Here is a 17,964-nt window from a genome sequence, read left to right on the forward strand (position 1 = left end):
AAGTATAGAAAACCTTTTTTGGAACATAGCCACTTAATAAGTGATTCAACTGTATTGTACAAGTTGAGAGTCAGGACAGATCAGATTCAGAAATTGACTGAGGGGATGGAGAATTATCTCTCTTTGGTCTCGGATAGTTACACGCTTAGTCTACTCACTAAGCTTAGAATCTGTATTGCTCACTAGACTTTGGCATATTTGAGAGACTGAAACATTCCTGAAGCTTTGAATCTTTGTCCCTACGGTCTTAGATCATCCCAAGCCTTGACATACCTTGTTTTGTATTTCTTTCATTTGCACCACACAAGTACTTACTTCCATTGTTGAGAAGCTGTGCCTGCACTAGTTGTTGATCTGCTTCTTGCATTTGCATCTATGTGTGTGTCTCTTGATCTTTCAAACCGTTGTTCACATTCTACAGTCTCCCAGGGACAGCGAGGTGATAGTGGGACATGTGAAAAGTTTTGATAGTGTAACTCACTTGCGTTCCTTACTCTGAATGTTGTAATCTACATGACTCCCTTGCAGACATAGCCAGATCCCACAGACTCAACATAATCTCCTGCACAGACAACACCATACTGATCCTCTTGCTCACCGAGAACCCCACCAACGCCAAAAAACAACTTCTGCAATGCCATGAGAGGCATAGCCAAATGGATGAAAGGCAACTGCCTCTAACTCTACTCCGACAACACTGAAGTACAAAACTTTGGAAAGAACACCACGGCATGGCACCAAAGCTGGTGGCCTGAGTACTCGAACCTACATCCACAGTGACAGACTTCTATGCTGACATGCCCACCCAGCTTCTCAGAAGACTCCAGACCCTACAGAAGGCTGGACCCAGACTCATTCTGGACCTCCCCAAATGAACCAACATATCACCTACCTAAGAGACCTCCACTGCCTCCATATCATGAAGAGATGCCTGTTCAAGATCCTCACACATTCCTACAATGCCCTCCGTGGCCTAGGACCTGCCTACATAATCCATCAATGGAATTTCCACCACCTCTCTAGACATCTGCGCTTCTCCTTACTCACCCTCATACACCCCCCCCACATCTTCTGCAACTTCAGCTGCAGCAGTGGCCGCTCCCTCTCTTACATCACTACAAAGACCTGAAAACTACCTTCTGCTCAAGCTCTGGACAGCTCCCTTGCTGGCAGACTTCAGACAGAAACTCAAAACCTGGCTCTTCAATGAAGACACAATACTTAGCTACCACTATTGATTACTGTGTGTGCTTTACAAATGCTGTTTGATTGATTGATTGATTGATTGGTGTTCCAGAAGAACAATCTGAGTAATTAGCTGAAGGCCAAATCTTGTGCAGGTGAACCACCTCCAGAAATCCGACCGCATTTCCACATTGTTCCTTTCACAGTCACAGGGCTGGCTTAACATCACAGGTGTGACCTGCTGCACCTCACCTACATTCTACTTCTTTGAGACTGATTACGATCTCGTTAGGAAACATTTCTGACCAAATCGGTTTAAGAAGAATTTCTAAACAAATTGGAATCTGCGAGTACGACCGACCGATTAAGATGGATACGGATGCTTCCGGATACGGTTCAGTCAGAATCAATGGGAGCCTGTGTTGCGAATGAGAACACAGGCTCCCATTACAAAAAGGAATGCTTGTGGCAAGACTTGCACCCCATGATGCATGCCACATTGTGCATGGTTGGAAAGAGGATCCCTTGGGTAACCCCATGGGCCCCAACCGGATGCCTTAGGGTGAAAGGGGCCTGGAATGGGTCCCCAAAGACAGATTCAGAAAGCTGTTTCTTGTCAGGCAGACTGAATTGGAACAGCTGTCCTAATCGGTCATCATAATCGCTCACTTCTAAACTGAATCCATAACGCTGTACAATTCGGCAACAAAAAGCTTGGCCAGTTCGATTTCCTTTCGGAAAGCCCGAACGGTTTCCGAATCGGTCTCCTGCCAGTGTAATCAGTTGTTGGGAAATGTGTACGATTCAGTCAGTAACAAGGGTTTCCAAATCGGATTTGGCAAACCCAAATTCAATTTGGAGCCCTTCCGAACATCATCATTATAAACCCCTTAATATGTGCTTCCTCACTTTAATCTCTGATCTCTCCACATTTGTATTTCTGAAGATAGTCAAGAGACCAGCCAGGGCTAAATGACCTTAAGATGGTTTGGAGACCTGCCGGGCCTATATGTCTTGAAGCTGGTCTGGAGACCAGCTGGGGCTAATGAAAGCTGCCCACCAAAGCTAACCCCAATCGTATCTGATGGTTCACCCTTCCTTAACCGCATCGCTGCTGCTGTGATTTTTGCGCTGTGCGGCATTTTTTTAAATACCGCGTTACATGACGAGCTCAGCTCGTCATCAGCACACGCCACCCGTGGCTGATGACGAGCTGAGCTCGTCATCAGCAGCGAAGGGGTTAAGAACCAATGTGCACGGCACTTCTCTGTTTCATGCCATGCCAGGGGTTTCAACCTTAATAGTATTGCATAATCATTACAAAAACATGTCCAGGCAAGAGACCTTCTCCATAGATGCGGCCACTTCAGTAGGGCACTACTCACAGGTACTAGTCACACATCTGCCTTGTGATTGTTTCATGTGGATATACCTGGGTTATTGTTCTCAGGGAGCTGAATCAAAGAGGTGGGGAATTAGTAAAGAGGAGCCTATTGGTACAATTAATTTAGTTGTAAGTCACTAGCATATGGTACTAACGATTGGGCCTGTAGAATTCAGTGTGCCACACCCTAACAAAGCCTGCTTAACCATGACCATGGCCTGCGATTGCAGCCTTTAGGGAAATTATAAGCTGCCATTTTAACCTGGAAAATAAACCTTTTGCCAAGCCCAAACTTCTTTTTTTAATACTTATGACTCACCCCAAAGGTAGGCCCTAAGCAGCCCATAGGGTAGGATGTATTGTACTTAAAAAGTAAGACGTCTTCTTACATTTTACATGTCTTAGTAGTGAAAAACTTACATTTTATTTTTCATTACTGTAAAGCCAATATCTCCAATTAGATACCAATGGATTATCTTATTACATTATATATAAGCTAACGTTTGATTGGGAACAGATAGAGATGTCAAGTTTGAACCCAAATTTATTGTAATTTAAAATCCTCTTTAATGGTAAAGGTGGATTGTTGGTCACAATTCTGAAAATTCTACTTTTAGAAAGTTGGATATTTTCTTGTCCTAATAATTTGATGCCTGCTATCAGTGTCCTGGGTCACATGACAGTGAATAGCTTAGCTGTAGGACTTTAAGTATTACTCCCAGACAGTGAGACAGTGAGACAAAAGGGACTAAAGGTTGTCAGTATGAGTCATTGTGCCAGGATGGCAGGGGTGGAGCTCTTTCTGCCCCACCTGCACTTCAACACGCTGCTTCCAGCATTCAAAGAAAGGAATCTGATACCAGTCTTTTGTTTACTAAAACTTTTTTGACACTTGGCAGTGGAAGGGAAGATAATCTGAGAACCAGATGTGGGGTAGCACAGGAAATTCCCTGATTGAAAGGCTGTCACCAGGTATAAATATTGGGTTTTGAACATCTTTATTACACTCTTGGACCTGTGGTAGTCTACAGAATGACTGCCTTGTATCCCAGAGGACTGGCTAGCTGCTAAAGAAGACTTCCCTGCTGCTTAAGGCTTGGCATGCTCCCCAGAGAACTGCTGTGCTGCCTGCGACCTGCCTTGCCTCTTGTAGAAAAAGCTAACCATCTCCTTTAACCCAGGGCTATAGGAGTAACTCCGCGGCTAGTTAGCTGTCCTCCTATCTGAGCTAGAGGGACATAACAAGCTCCATAGACCTTGAACCCTGCACCTGACCTTTGCTGGAGTATGTCCTAGCTTGGCAAGTAGTAATCACCAGGTCCTGGAACCTTGGAAGGGATGTTAGAGGTGCTAACCCTGTCTAACCCTAAAACTTGGGAAAAATGTAACCAAAAAGCGACAGAGGAACTGACAGCTGATCTTCCCACGGTGCATCATCAGTTGGCCTAATTTTGTGGTAGCTCCAGTTATGTTCTTTGGCCCTGCAGCAAATTCTGTTGAACAGACCTTCAAGCAACAGTATCGGCCTCTTTGAGCTCTCTTCAGCTACAGCTTGCAGCTTCGTCCCGTTGGAGGTTTTGACTTCCAAAAACTCGAATGTAAAAACCTTTACTCGGCTCGACAGCAACAGGCTCTCCCTAAAAACAATGAGAACCTATTTGGTCAGAAATCCACCTTTTCCAACTCTGAGCTTTTTTCCTTCATTGTTGATGGCTTCACAGAGATTTTGTATAGAACCCCGGTGACAGCACTGCTCCTCTGATGCAGCCTACTGCCTTGCCCCGCTGGATTCTACCTTCTCCTTGACTTTTCTTCAAGTAGTATTTAAATCAAAAGGTAAGCTGAGACCAGGCCCAACCCACTCCTTGTATCCAACCCGATCCTCTTGGTCAGCCTCAACTTTTGACTTTACCCAGGTCAACATTGCTTTGGAATTTTTCTTGATTTGTGTTTTGACATTATTACTGTTTGTGTTCTACATAAATGCTTTTCACATTGCCTCCAAGTTAAACCTAAATGTTTTTCCAAGCTCCCAGTGGGTTATTCATAGGTTAATTTCTTGACTTTTGTGGTCCACCCTGACAGGGATTGGGGTTGTTGCCTGGGTGGGGCTTCCACTCCTCTCAATAAATATTCAAACGTCTTACAGAACGTTACCACTATTCTAAGTGGAAGCTTAATTACTACAGATTCTGCCCTCAGCTGTTGGCTGGCAGTTCCCTCCCTGCACACTTTGACTTTCTAAATCCTTCTATTTCAATTGCATCAAAGACTGTTAATTCCTACATACATTTAGCACAAGCTCCAGGCTCTCAACTCAGAGCAGGAATCACATCTCTGAACATGGACAGCCCATGAGGCTCAGTAGATCAAGTGATGGTCTACCAGAGGCCTGGCAAGCTGTATCTAAAAAAAAACAACAAAGAAATCCTTGGGTCTGGATTACCTGTGCAGGCATAAGGAAATGCTGGAGGTAATCTCTAGTGGCTTGGGAAGAAATCCCTTTCAGGACGAAATCCCTCACCCACCATAGGTGGCATGCTTCATCATCTGTTATTCTCAGCGGGGTGACCTAGTCCTGCCAAGGGCTACAACTTCTTTGCTGTGAAGATGGAGCTCAGGGATGTTTTATTCCTGCACTAGCTAGGTTATACTAAAATCCTTCAGATGAGAAAGGTCTTGAACTTGTGTGAGGAGGGCGCGGAGCAAAAAAGAAGACAGACTCTAAAGTGTAATTGGTGAAGCTAAAACTAACTAGCAGAGTGATGGAATTGCCTTTATTTGTTAAATCTTGCTGCTAGGATTAATAACAGTGCACCTGCAGTATCAATATAAAACTGCACATGTCTGAAATGTATTCACCGACAGATCTCTAGAGGCCTTTGGAGACCTTGGAAAGTCAGAACAGAAGGTAAGGCACAATGGATGAAATTGGGATCTTGGAGGAAGCAAACCACAAGGTCCCAGACATATCAAAGGGCCACAAGATCTAAATAAATAACTCCATTCAAAGTCAATGGAACCATGAACCCAAAGGTACATGGAATAAGACAAGCAAACCACTTCAGGTTCTGGAGGTCTGTCACTAGTGCATCAGATCTTTGTTGCTATTCATGTAATCTCAAACACTCTTCACACCATCTCTTCTACCCTCCTCGAGCGAGAACAGCCGGCATCAGCACAGGCTGTAGAGTGGAAAAGTATACTGATTTCTTTAATAAAAGGGAAGCTAATTGGATCTAAATCCTTTTCATTCCTTTTTTGTTTGACCAAAGCCACTTACTTCTTCAATGGAGCTAGAAGACAATATCAAAGTATTAAAGCTTCCACTATTGGATCTGAATCTGAGCTTGACAGCCATAAAGAACTCACTCAGACTCAAAATATCTTTATTAAACACCTGCCCAAGTGGCTCATCAATTAGTTGAGGGTGCTAGGAAAATAGGTCGGGAGCCGAATCTGGACAGTGTACCTCGCCCTTGAGCCATACAGGTCACCATCAATATGGCTGAATGAGTTTAGACTTTTGCACTAAGACACTTGCAGTACCCAATTTTAAATCTAGAGAGCGGTAAAAAATAGGGAAAAAGCGTTTTCAACGCTGTCATTACATTGTGCTACCATTACAACAGAGTTGTTACAACGACTGCATTGTTAGTACGCAATGCGTTTACATCAGAAGTCATTAAAATGACATGCACTAGGGGGCGCTCAGGTATTGGAAATAAATTCCAACATCTTCCCTACTGTTGAGCAAACTGGAGTAAATTAGTATTTACACTATTCCTAAGTCCAGCACAACCCCTAGTGCAAGTCCTTGTAATCATTTGCTATGTAAATGCATCGCATATTAACAACACGGTCATAGTAACGACTACGTTGTAATAGTACACAATGTTTTAGCATGCCTTGTAACATTCTATATTCTGAAAAATATCCACCAAGGAAGGCAACAAAGGTTTTCCACCATGTGCAGCATAAAGTGTATGAAGAAGTTGTATTATTAAAAGAGTTTATGAAAATCCGAAACCGATCTCTTCAGCACCACCAGCCCTCAGACAAGGAGGTGCTTACCATCAACCTGCAGACAAGGGAAATGAAAGATCCTGCCTCACGAGGCAAGGCGTACAAATGGTGCACACCTCCGAATGAAGCCGAATGGGATCTCAGGTGTCTCCATGAGCAGTCTATAACATTCTTCTTGTAAGAAGAAGCATTATAGAGGCACAATAACTTGCCCATAGTTTATCTAGTGTTTGATCCATGTGGGAACATTTTCTCTTGGCATTCAGTATGTGTGTTGTGTTTTGCTGCTATGTCACAATATGGGCTTAAGTGAACTTTGTAGTAATTGTATAGTTTGTGAGAGTCAGCAACACTTAGCATAAAAACATAAAACTGCCATACCTTAGATTATTCTCATCTATTTACAGGATATCGTAATGCCACCATGTCCTGCCATCTGTACTTATAATTTTTTTGATTCCATTTTCAGGAAAATTAGCAACAGATCAGCTAAAGAGAGAACAACAGGACGCAAAGAGGAAGGAGCTAGAGGCGGAGGCACAACGAAAACAGCGAGAAGAGGCAAAACAAAAACAGATGGAGGAAGAGAAGCGACAACAGGAACGTCAGGAGAGGTTGAGACAGATTGAGCAAGAAATGGAGAGAGAAAGACAAAACATTGATGAAAGACTAAGTAAAACAAAAGAGAAATTGAGAAGCATGAGCCTCCAGCGAGGGCAAACCAACGAAGAACGCTTGCGCGTAACAGATTTTAGTACAACCGATGATGCTGAACTGGTTGAGATCAATGAGGTACAGTAGACCAAACCAGTCATCTAACATCTTTTGAGTGGAGTAAAAAAATGGTAGGAGCATTGCTTGAGGATGTTGGGTCAAAAGGGGCACAAAGTGTGGAAGCGAAAGAAAAGCACCTGTGAGTGATAGATTTAACAAGAAGGAGAAGTGAAAGCACAAGGGGGAGGTTCATGATTGGGTAGGAAATGTCAGTGCCAATCAAGCAAGCAGTGGTACAACCAAGGGAAGACATTCAAACAGCGGGAAATGGAGGCATGTGGTCACCAGTAAGAGACCCATGACTGTGAGTGAGTGATGGCGAAGTGGCAGAATGAGAGGAGAAAGGTCACTGTGAAAGTGTGAACAGGTTGTGAAGAACAAGGAAGCAATGGAAGCACAAATGGAGACATGAACCTGAGGGATATTGGGCTGGAGAAAAATACAATTATCTTCACACCTGCCACCCTCCGCAGACCTCTCTGGAAGGTGGAATTAGGTCAGTGGTGCCCATGTTATGACAGGCGATCACACTGAGAGGTCAATTACGATGTTCGTCGGAAAGCATTCTGACCGAATTGATCTCGGAATTGTTTCCGACCAAATTGGCTTTGGGGAGTCCGGCTGACCAATTATGACGCTTACGGATACCATTCGGTCGGACGCCTATTGACTTCAATGGAAGCCTGTGTTCTGACTGAGTACACAGGCTCCCCATGAAGAAGGGGGTTGTCGGGGGAAATCGTGAATCCTATGGTGGGCACCCCGTAGTTCCTACCACAACATGCATGGTCGGAAAGAGAGGACACATGGTTAAGGCCCACAGGCTGGATTTGTAGTGCCCTGGGTGAACGGGGGCTGCTTAGGGCCTACGAATTCAGGTTCCAACAGCTGATTTGATTCAGAACAACCGATTCGGAAAGGCTGTCCAAATCTGAAATTGTAATACGTCATTCAGAAAGCTTCCGAGTTGTTCTGAAACATGACCCGCAGACACATACAAACGGCTCAGACTTTCCAAATGCCATCCACTTTGGATTCATAACCGAGTGGGACCGTCTGAACGCTTTCTGAGCATCATAATAGGTAGTTGGGATACCTTTCCAAATTGATCGGTAAGAAGGGTTCCCAATCCAATTCGCCAGACCCAAATCCTATTTGTAGCCTTTCAGAATGGCATCATCATCGACCACTTAATCTATGCTTGTTCACCTTCCTAACATGACCAATATTGGACTGCCCATCTCTAATATATGGAAAGCACAGCCCTGATTTTTCTATCCTTCTGCTTGGAAATGTCCATTCTTCATTTCTTGCCTTATGGCCCCAGGCCCTCACATGTGATAAAGGGTTTGATGGCTCAACACTTATCTCTTGGCCATTCCCTTTGTCTGGTCTTCAGTCGGCTCAGGAGCTTGTCTACTACTCTATGATCCAAGAGGCAACCGCCCCCAACTCACTCACCTGGTTTCAATTTTGAGGCAATAAGTACAAGGGCTTCATAATACAACATGCCTGTCATTGATCAGATTACCCCATAAAAAACCTTAAAACAGCGTCAGTCCAACATCGCTCCTGTCAGTCATTCAGTCCTGAAATAGCCCTTTGTAGTGAGTATGACACCACTCAGGTCTTCCTGTGGCTGTGATTAACTTTAAAAGATACTGACATCTCGAGGCCTATTCAAACTGAGTGCCTAAAATGATTGATTTCCCAAATCTAATTTTATTAACACTGATTATCGAATTCCACAGCACCCTCCTTTAAAAGCTTTTAAATACCTTTTTTGGTGATTTAGGTCACTTTTTAGTTCGAGCCTGGGCAGCGCATGCGCTGTTCTGCGAGGCATTCTGTATTGAGGTATGGCATAGAAGCTCCGCACATTTCCCCCAATCTTTTTCAGTGGCTCATGTTACGGTTCTTGTTAAATTGTTGCTTTTTATTTGTGAATAAGCTTAGTGTGCCTCCTTGGTAGCACCGTGTATGTATTTGAAACCTGCCATAATGACTGGACTTTCAATTTTTGTAGTTACACAGTCTACGTTATGTAGTTGGTGAGCACTCTTTTCTTTAATGACCTTCCCTATTCCACCCATGACATTGCAGCACGTCTCACGCTTTTATAATATTGGTAACATCTAAATTTAATTCACAGCGCGGTTGGCTTTCACTATAGCGGCCGTGCTTACTTAATTACGGCGCACCCTGCCTTCACTTTAGCGGCTGCGACTATTTAATCATTTAATTTACAGCATAGGCCGCTTTCACTTTAACAGCTGCATTTATTTATTTATGTATTTATTTAATGGGTGAGCGCTTTCACTTTATGTGCTGCGCTACGGAAGCTTTCCTAATTATATATTTTTTCACTTTGGGTGAAGGCACCCAATACTTTCACTTTAATGTTGTCCACACCCCTTTCTTTCGATGCTGCTCACTATAACCTTAATACAGTGCTCAGTGTTTAAAGAAAGGGGCACAGCCATCATTGAAGTGGTCTCACATGTGAGAGAGATAGAGCTGCTTACGTTAAAACAACAATGTATTTTATATATATGTTACTTTTTGAACACATGAAAAAAAAGCAAAAGCTTAAATGCTCCCAAATGCGATACCTATTGCATTGAAAATGCTTGTTATTAACAAACAAAGGGACACCATCTGGGACGTGGTACTGTTTGAAGAACCTGTCTGCCCCAATGATGCTCTCTCGGCCTCTGTAGACCATCCTTTATGCGCTTCTAACTCCATTTTGATTTTGCGCACACTGATGACGATGCGTGGCCAACCCCCAACACTGGTCCTCCCCGTAAATAACCCTCTTGGTGTTGCATTTCATTGAAACCGCCCCAATGCGTTTCGGGTAACACCCTTCTTCAGGGGTTAATGTTGATACAAATGAATCTTCCACGGCCTCCTGACGGAACACAAAGAAAGCACGTCAAGAACTACGGAAAGTGAAACACCAACCACCATTGGCAAACAGGCTTTTTTGGATCAGGGCCAGACTTCAAACCATATACCCGACGAGGTAGAAAACACAAAAGGCAACGAGTCAGGAGGGGACAAAAAAAGAAGAGCTGAATCAGCCAGAACATTACGGAACCTCAAGAAAACTTAGAAGAAAACATAGTAATAAACATCTCACAAAGAATTCTGAGTACCAAAGTAATAACCATACTCAACAAGGGCGCGGCTTTTGTCCCTACTTACACATCTACCACCAACTGATATAGCTTTCTTTAGGTTTATGAGGAAGCAGAGACAGCGATGGTTTTTCCACACAATATCTCCATCACAAGAATTGACGACCGGTAACCCCTCAGAGAAATTCAAGCCTAAAAGCACATTTATAGCACCATTCTCACACAAAACTTTGGACAATTTTGAATTATTAGTAAAAAGTATTTACAATCAAACAAATATCAATCACTACAGCGTACGAACCTCACTCGAAAAGAACATAGCTTTCTACAAAACTGAAGAAAGGATGATAATCTCGTTTTCAAACCTGCTGACAAAGGAGGAGCCGTCTTGGTGATGGATAAAGGTTTCTCTGACAGAAAAGTTGATGAACATGTCTTCAACAAAGACACCTATATACGCTTGTAAACTGATTCCACCAAATAATACATGTCTTCCTTATCGACAATATTGGATCATGCTGAAGAAATGGGCTGGATTAAAGACAGAACCAGGTGCTTTCTATTCACTACACTTCATCAACAACCGCATATATACATGATCCCCAAAAAGCACAAGAATGCATACCATCGTTATGGGGGTGTTATACACATCTATTCCCCATGGAGAGGGCATGGATGCTGTAGAATGGATGTTCCTTAACAATCATCAAAATGACATGAATAAAGTTTTTTACTACAACTATTACAATGTTCCTTGTATCATAGCTATTTACATGGAACAAGGACTTTTTATTACAGAGGACCGGAACATCCCTGGGCTTTCCTGGGGCTCCCCTGTATGCAAACATATTCATGGCTATTTCTGATCACATGCATATTCTTCACAAAGATCACAGGAAGAAGAACCTTCTCATTTACATGAGATATATAGACGGTCATTTGGAGGGGTGACCGACAGTCCTTGGAGGAGACAATCAGCATACTAAATCAACAGAACCCACACATCCAATCTACTCATCACATTCATCAAAACATGATTCACTTTTTGGACATTCTTATCAAGAACACTGACATGGGTTTACAGACATCCGTGAACAAAAACCCCATGGACAGAAACAATGCACTCCATTTTGTAAGCCCCCCCAAGCCTTGAAAAAACATCTACCGGTATCTCTATTAATCCGCATAATAATAATTTCATCTAATGCACAACACCCAGAATAACAGATCCAGGAGCAATTTGATAGATACATCAATTGAGGATACCCTTTGGAAATACTGAACACTGCCTGAAATTGTGTTGTGCAAAAAAAACGCAAGGATTTACTCTCACCAACACCAAGATCCCGAAGTCAGAGAGAAGTTTGTGTGTTGCAGTTTTCTTATCAAGAGACAAAAATCAAAAAGATCATTTTACAGGGATGGGAAATTCTGAAACAAGAAGCTGATTTCAACACAGTTTTCAAAGAGAAACCAGTGTTCGCACACATGCAATCTAAAAATATTAGAGAAATCTTGAAGACCAAAGTCTTGAAGAAACCAGTCACAAACACCGGCATGAAGAAATGCTGGAACTGTGGTCAGTGTGGGAACGTGATAATCTGCAACACATTTTAAACAGGCACATACTGTCAAGAAGATTGTTTTAAAACATTCCTCAGATTGCAATAGGGATGGAGTGATTTATGCAATTGAGTGTCCTTCTGGACTGACTTATGTGGGAAGCACATCACTTAAAGTAAAAGTCAGAATAACCGAACATAAAAGCTTTATTAGAACTAAAAACAGTAATTGAAGCCTAGCACTAGGTCAGCTTACAACATACCATCTCACAATTACGCTTAATGATCTTAGAGAAGATCATGTCACGCACAGGGATAGACTTGCACACACAACTAGCGCACAGGGAATCTTTATGGATCAAGTACTTAGGTACTCCGATACCAAAAGGTCTTAATGACCACTATGAAATGATGTTTTTTTCTGTAGGATACTGAATATGTACTAAATATAATTCAAATGTACTCTTGATTTACTATTTGCCACGCATATGTAACCATAGATGTACTGTCAACCTTACTGTAAAACTCTGTTCACACTCACGGAGACATCCCCCACTCGAAAGTGTACATATGCAATATCCAGGCAAAATTCACACACGTAGAGTTGGTATTTTGTCTATGTATCTTTTCTTTATTCATCCTTTATTTATTCCTTCTTTTTAAAATTGTATTTTGTACACCTAGGTCTCACGGTCAGTTTTACAGGTCACACAGACGTGTACCAACACGTTTGTGCGCGTGCATTTGTTTTTATCACAGATTTCACAATGAACAATAAAGTTCATTGTCATCGATCTAAACATAGGGGCGTCACCCGGGTGAGGTTAAAGGAGCTCTAGCGCCGGCGTCATGGGGGTGATGTGGACACTTCGGCCCCAGGACGCTGCTCGAGCATATCTCAAAACATAAAAAACAAGTAAAGTTAAAAGTTTCCCAGACATTATTTACCATCTACACATATATTAGGGCTGGCTTTACCTGCAGAAAGCCTTTGCCCTTTAAAATTGGTAGTATAAAACGTTTTCAAAAGTGCAAAAAATGCCCGCAGAACATGACAAAGGGCAAAGTGTCCTGGGTAGAAAAATGTGCACATGTGCAAGGTCCAAAATCCTCCACCTTTCTCCACCCCTGGAGTCTGCAAGTAGAAAGTGCAACTGACTAAATCTAAATCTTACTAAAAGGAAACGGTAAAGTGGGTTAGTTTCTACATCTAAATAGGGTTCCATTGCGCAGTTTGTTTTCAATAGTTGATGGGCTTGCACCGTTGATTTCATCAACTCTCTAGCCTCTCTTTAAGCATGTATCAAGTATAGGTAGGATTCCTTAGCCCACAACAGATCTTCCTTCAATAATTGATCTCTAGAATTAAACAACTCGGGCGTCCTGACAGCATTGCTATCCTTTTGACTTCGCATTCAGGCGATACTACTTGCTCGATCTAAGGATCTGCAATCACGCATGATCTCATGGTTCATTTCTAATTCAGGATGAATCCAAATCCTTATCCATTTGAGTAAGGGTTCCATTCCGATCAAATCAGAGACAAAGCCAATGCCAGTTTCTTGGTGGATGATGTAGGAAGGTGTTGATTGTGGGGCTGATACCAGATTTCTTAAAAATGTATTTTCCTTTATTTGAAGATCCTTAACTTCCTTATATTCCCAAATTTCAGAGCCGTAGTTTGAAATAGTGGTACATTTTGCACTGAATATGTTTAGCATCGCTTGTACTGGCTCCGCCCCTAACTTACGTGCAAAATCAAGAACCTCTATTGTCGATCTGTCCATGGCGTTTCTTTTGGCTTTCCTTTGCGATACCCATGTGCCCCTATCATCAAATACAACACCTAAGTACGAAAATGAATTTACCCTAGCTATTTTGTTTCCTTCACAATACTGCGTTTTTTCGTCTTCTAAGTTTAGAACCCATAATCATTGTATGAGATTTAGAGACATTTTCATTTAAATCCAATGATCTCATGAAATCAGTAAAGGTGCTTAAAAGACACTGTAGGTCAACCGCTGTTCATGCTAATAGGGCGGCCTCATCTGCATTTAAAAGCGCTGGTATAAGCCGCCCCCCCCTCATGTGGGATAATCCTTGCTGGCTGCGCCTAGAACTGAGTCTAGTACAAAATAAGGGTTAACCCACTAGTACTGGGACCTGGGTAGTTAAATGTTGTATATAGAGTGGTCCCAGTTGGAACAGCATACTAGACACACATAATAATAATAAACCATATTATAAATCAATTATATCAACACATTAGTCTGAGAGATGTTCTTTAATATACATCCTCAAATGCAAATTGATTGTCTGTATAATCAATACATATAAATGATCTCAGTATCAAAAGGAGAAAGGTGACAGGTGAAGGAGGGGACCGTGATTAGGATAGTGTGAAAAATAGAAGACAAATTGTAAGAACAATCACAAGTGGTCGTATGTACATTCAAAGTTCAGTACCACAATGACACATATACATCGTCAAAAAATAAATCAATCGTTAAATAATCCTATCCGATATAGATAACACAGTCACTGAATGCTCTGTTGTTTCGGAGGTAGGATGATAGAGGAGTGTCGACGTTTCGACCCCATAAATTGTAGGCTAATTCCTGCCCTACTGTGGGGTCTTCTTCAGGACAGGTGAGGGAGGTGGGAGGGTGAAGGAGGACACCTAAAAACCACAGCAAAAGGCGTGTGGTGTCGTCTGGAGTACAAGGTGGGCCAGAAAGGCTCCAGGGGAAAAAGGAGAGCGTGCGAACCCAAAATTCGTTATCTCTACCCGGGCTTCTTGAGCGTTGTTTTAAAAAGAGGGTGGGTATCGGTCGGGATATATATTTTACTCAGTCATTCGTGCATGCTTTGTTTCAACAGAAGTGCAGAGAAATAGAGAGACGGGCATTTTCAATAAAAGTATTTATTGAACAGTCTTCTTTCTCATGCAGAAGAAATTAACTGCTACAATCGTAATACTGGCTGTAAAGTATAATGCGTACAGCAAGAAGAGTATTATAAAATAATACTTTAAAAGCATGGTATGGTTTCTAAGCCATAAAATACATACATAAATATATAAAGACTAAGGGGCACATGCATCAACCTATTTAGGAAGTGCAAATGGTGCGAATCGGTAAATTCGGCCGTTTGCACTTCCTAAATACGTTTTTGGGATGCATGAAACAATTTTTCAAAATTCGCTTTTTTTTGCTTTTCCAAAAAATGCGAATGCATTTAAGGAATCGCATTTGTGTGATTCCTTAAATGCAATGCATCAATTTTTAAAAAAATGCGAATTTTGAATTAGGAAGTGCAAATTAACACGAGGTTGACCCTCGTGTTAATTTGTGAAATTCTTAAAAAAAGCACAAAAATGCATTGAAGGGCATAAATCAGGAAAATGACACTAGGGTCCTAAAATGCTATACAATACCCACTCCACTTTATTATGTTCGACATTACTAAATTTAAGCAATAAAACATCTAAAACATGTGTTTACAATCCCTTTGTTCTGTACGCATTTGAAAGCAACAAGTTCATCTAAGCATATAGCATGATATTAGCAATGCTAACTGAATAAATCATGAAAATTACATTCATGAAATGGGTCTAAATACAGAAAAAAAAGAAATCGAGACGATTCCATAGCAGGATATATAAACTGTTTTGGTTTGTGGATAAGGTAAATATTGTTTTTAGGAAGTATTCAAAGAATTCTTGTTCTCTAAGAATAGTTCTACTTTAAGCAGATTACTTTTGCCAAAGTTCAGTTAAGCACCGAAGACACCATCCGCACGATGAATACCATCCACTCCGGATCACCAACCGACCCATGCCCCCACCACATCTTCAATAAGGCCGACTCCGGGACATCGTCAACTGCTCCTTCAACCCTGCCACCTTCCCGGAGAGCTGGAAGCATGCCGAACTCAGCGCTCTACTGAAGAAATCATCAGCGGACCCCACCTACCTCAAAAACTACCGCCCCATCTCGCTCCTCCCTTTTCCTGCCAAAGTCATCGAGAAGATCGTCAACAGACAGCTTGCCGCCTTCCTCGAGACGAATGGATCCTTCAACCACTCCCAATCCAGCTTCCGAACCAACCACAGCACCGAGACCGCCCTCATCACAGCCACTGATGACATCCGAGCCCTGCTCAACAACGGGGAAACAGCCGCCCTCATCCTCCTGGACCTCTCCACAGCGTTCGACACTGTCTGCCACCGCACCCTAGTACAGCGCCTCAACAACACCGGAATCCAAGAGAAGGCACTCGAGTGGATCATCTCCTTCCTCCCCGGAAGAACCCAGAGAGTCTGCCTCCCCCCATTCAGATCCAAGGCCACCGAAGTCATCTGCGGCGTACCACAAGGATCATCACTCAGCCCTACCCTCTTCAACATCTACATGAGCCCCCTCGCGGCCATCGCATGCCAACACAACCTCAACATCATCTCCTACGCCAACGACACCCAGCTGATCCTCTCCCTCATCAACGACCCCGCCACCGCCAGAACCAACCTACACGAAGGGATGAAAGACGTAGCCGAGTGGATGAAGAACAGCCACCTGAAACTGAATTCAGACAAGACGGAAGTCCTCATCCTGGGACCATCGCCCTCTGCATGGGACGACTCCTGGTGGCCCCCCACCCGGGGCAGCGCACCCAAACCAACAGACCACGCCCACAACCTGGGCTTCATCCTGGACTCCTCCCTCTCAATGACCAGACAAGTCAACGCTGTCTCATCATCTTGCTTCAACATCCTATGCATGCTCCAAAAGATCTTCCGATAGATTCCCACCGAAACCAGGAAGACGGTACCTCAGGCACTCGTCACCAACCGACTGGACTACGGAAACACCCTTTACGCCGGAACCACAGCCAAACTGCAGAAAAGACTACAACGCATCTAGAACGCCTCCGCACGACTCATGTTCAAAAGAATCATGTTCCGACTCCTCACCCACGCACACAAAGCCCTCCATGACCTGGGACCCAGGTACCTCAACAACCGCCTGACCTTCTACACTCCCACCCCCCACTAAGATCAACCAGCCACGCCCTTGCCACCGTTCCACGCATCCAAAGAGCCACCACGGGAGGAAGATCATTCTCCTACCTGGCTGATAAATCCTGGAACTCCCTCCCCATCCGCCTCCGTCTGACCCAAGACCACCTCTCCTTCAGGAAGCAACTCAAGAACTGGCTGTTCGAGCAGTAGCCGATCCCCTCCCCCCCACCAAGCGCCTTGAGACCCTCCGGGTGAGTAGCGCGCTATACAAATGTTATGAGTGATTGATTGATTGAATACGTGCCAAGTACACACACGAACTCACCAACCTCCCAGCTTACCCCAGTCACAACTCAGGAGTAGCTCAAACTTAACAGGAAACAATTGTCTGCTTTTCGTCATGGATATTTCATTTGTCACCTCAGACCAACCATGCCCCCTCGAGATACACCGAGAATAACAAAGGGGGTGGAACCAACAAGAAACAGTAAGTAATAGGGTCGGATAGGGGAAAAAAGGTGTTCAACAAACTAAGAAGACACCCAAAAAACCCTTTATCTAAAAACAAAAAGGTAGCGCAAAAAACGCCCGTTATTCAGCCGCTTCGTGAAACCAGCCACAAGATACACAACAAGGTGGTTTGGCTACAAAAAACAAGGAAGTTGGAATGCCCTGCTCTCAAGGGAAACGCAGCCGTGTATTCCCTGGCGTCTCCTGTAACGAAACAGGTCCCCACTAAAGGTTCACAAGAACACCAAAGGTCAAGCAAAAACAAGGTTCGTAAAAAAAGGAAAAGGGATGTCAACACCCAGCCCTCTAGAGGCCCACAGCCGTGAACCGCAACAGAGAAGGAACAAAGTAGAGGAACAG

At 43.2% G+C, this 17,964-nt stretch overlaps 1 protein-coding gene across 2 annotated transcripts in view; it reads left to right on the forward strand.

Moving 5' to 3' along the window:
• The window catches only part of LOC147725825 (uncharacterized), a 962,593-nt gene that overhangs the window by 872,729 nt on the left and 71,900 nt on the right, over positions 1–17,964 (forward strand). For both annotated transcript variants that reach the window (XM_086960000.1, XM_086960001.1), the window contains exon 5: positions 7,065–7,387. In XM_086960000.1, coding sequence (XP_086816126.1) covers positions 7,065–7,387 — 323 coding nt within the window. The remainder of the gene's footprint in view (positions 1–7,064; positions 7,388–17,964) is intronic.

Source organism: Lissotriton vulgaris, chromosome 3_1 (assembly GCF_964263255.1).
Source record: "Lissotriton vulgaris chromosome 3_1, aLisVul1.2, whole genome shotgun sequence".
NCBI classification, from domain to species: domain Eukaryota; kingdom Metazoa; phylum Chordata; class Amphibia; order Caudata; family Salamandridae; genus Lissotriton; species Lissotriton vulgaris.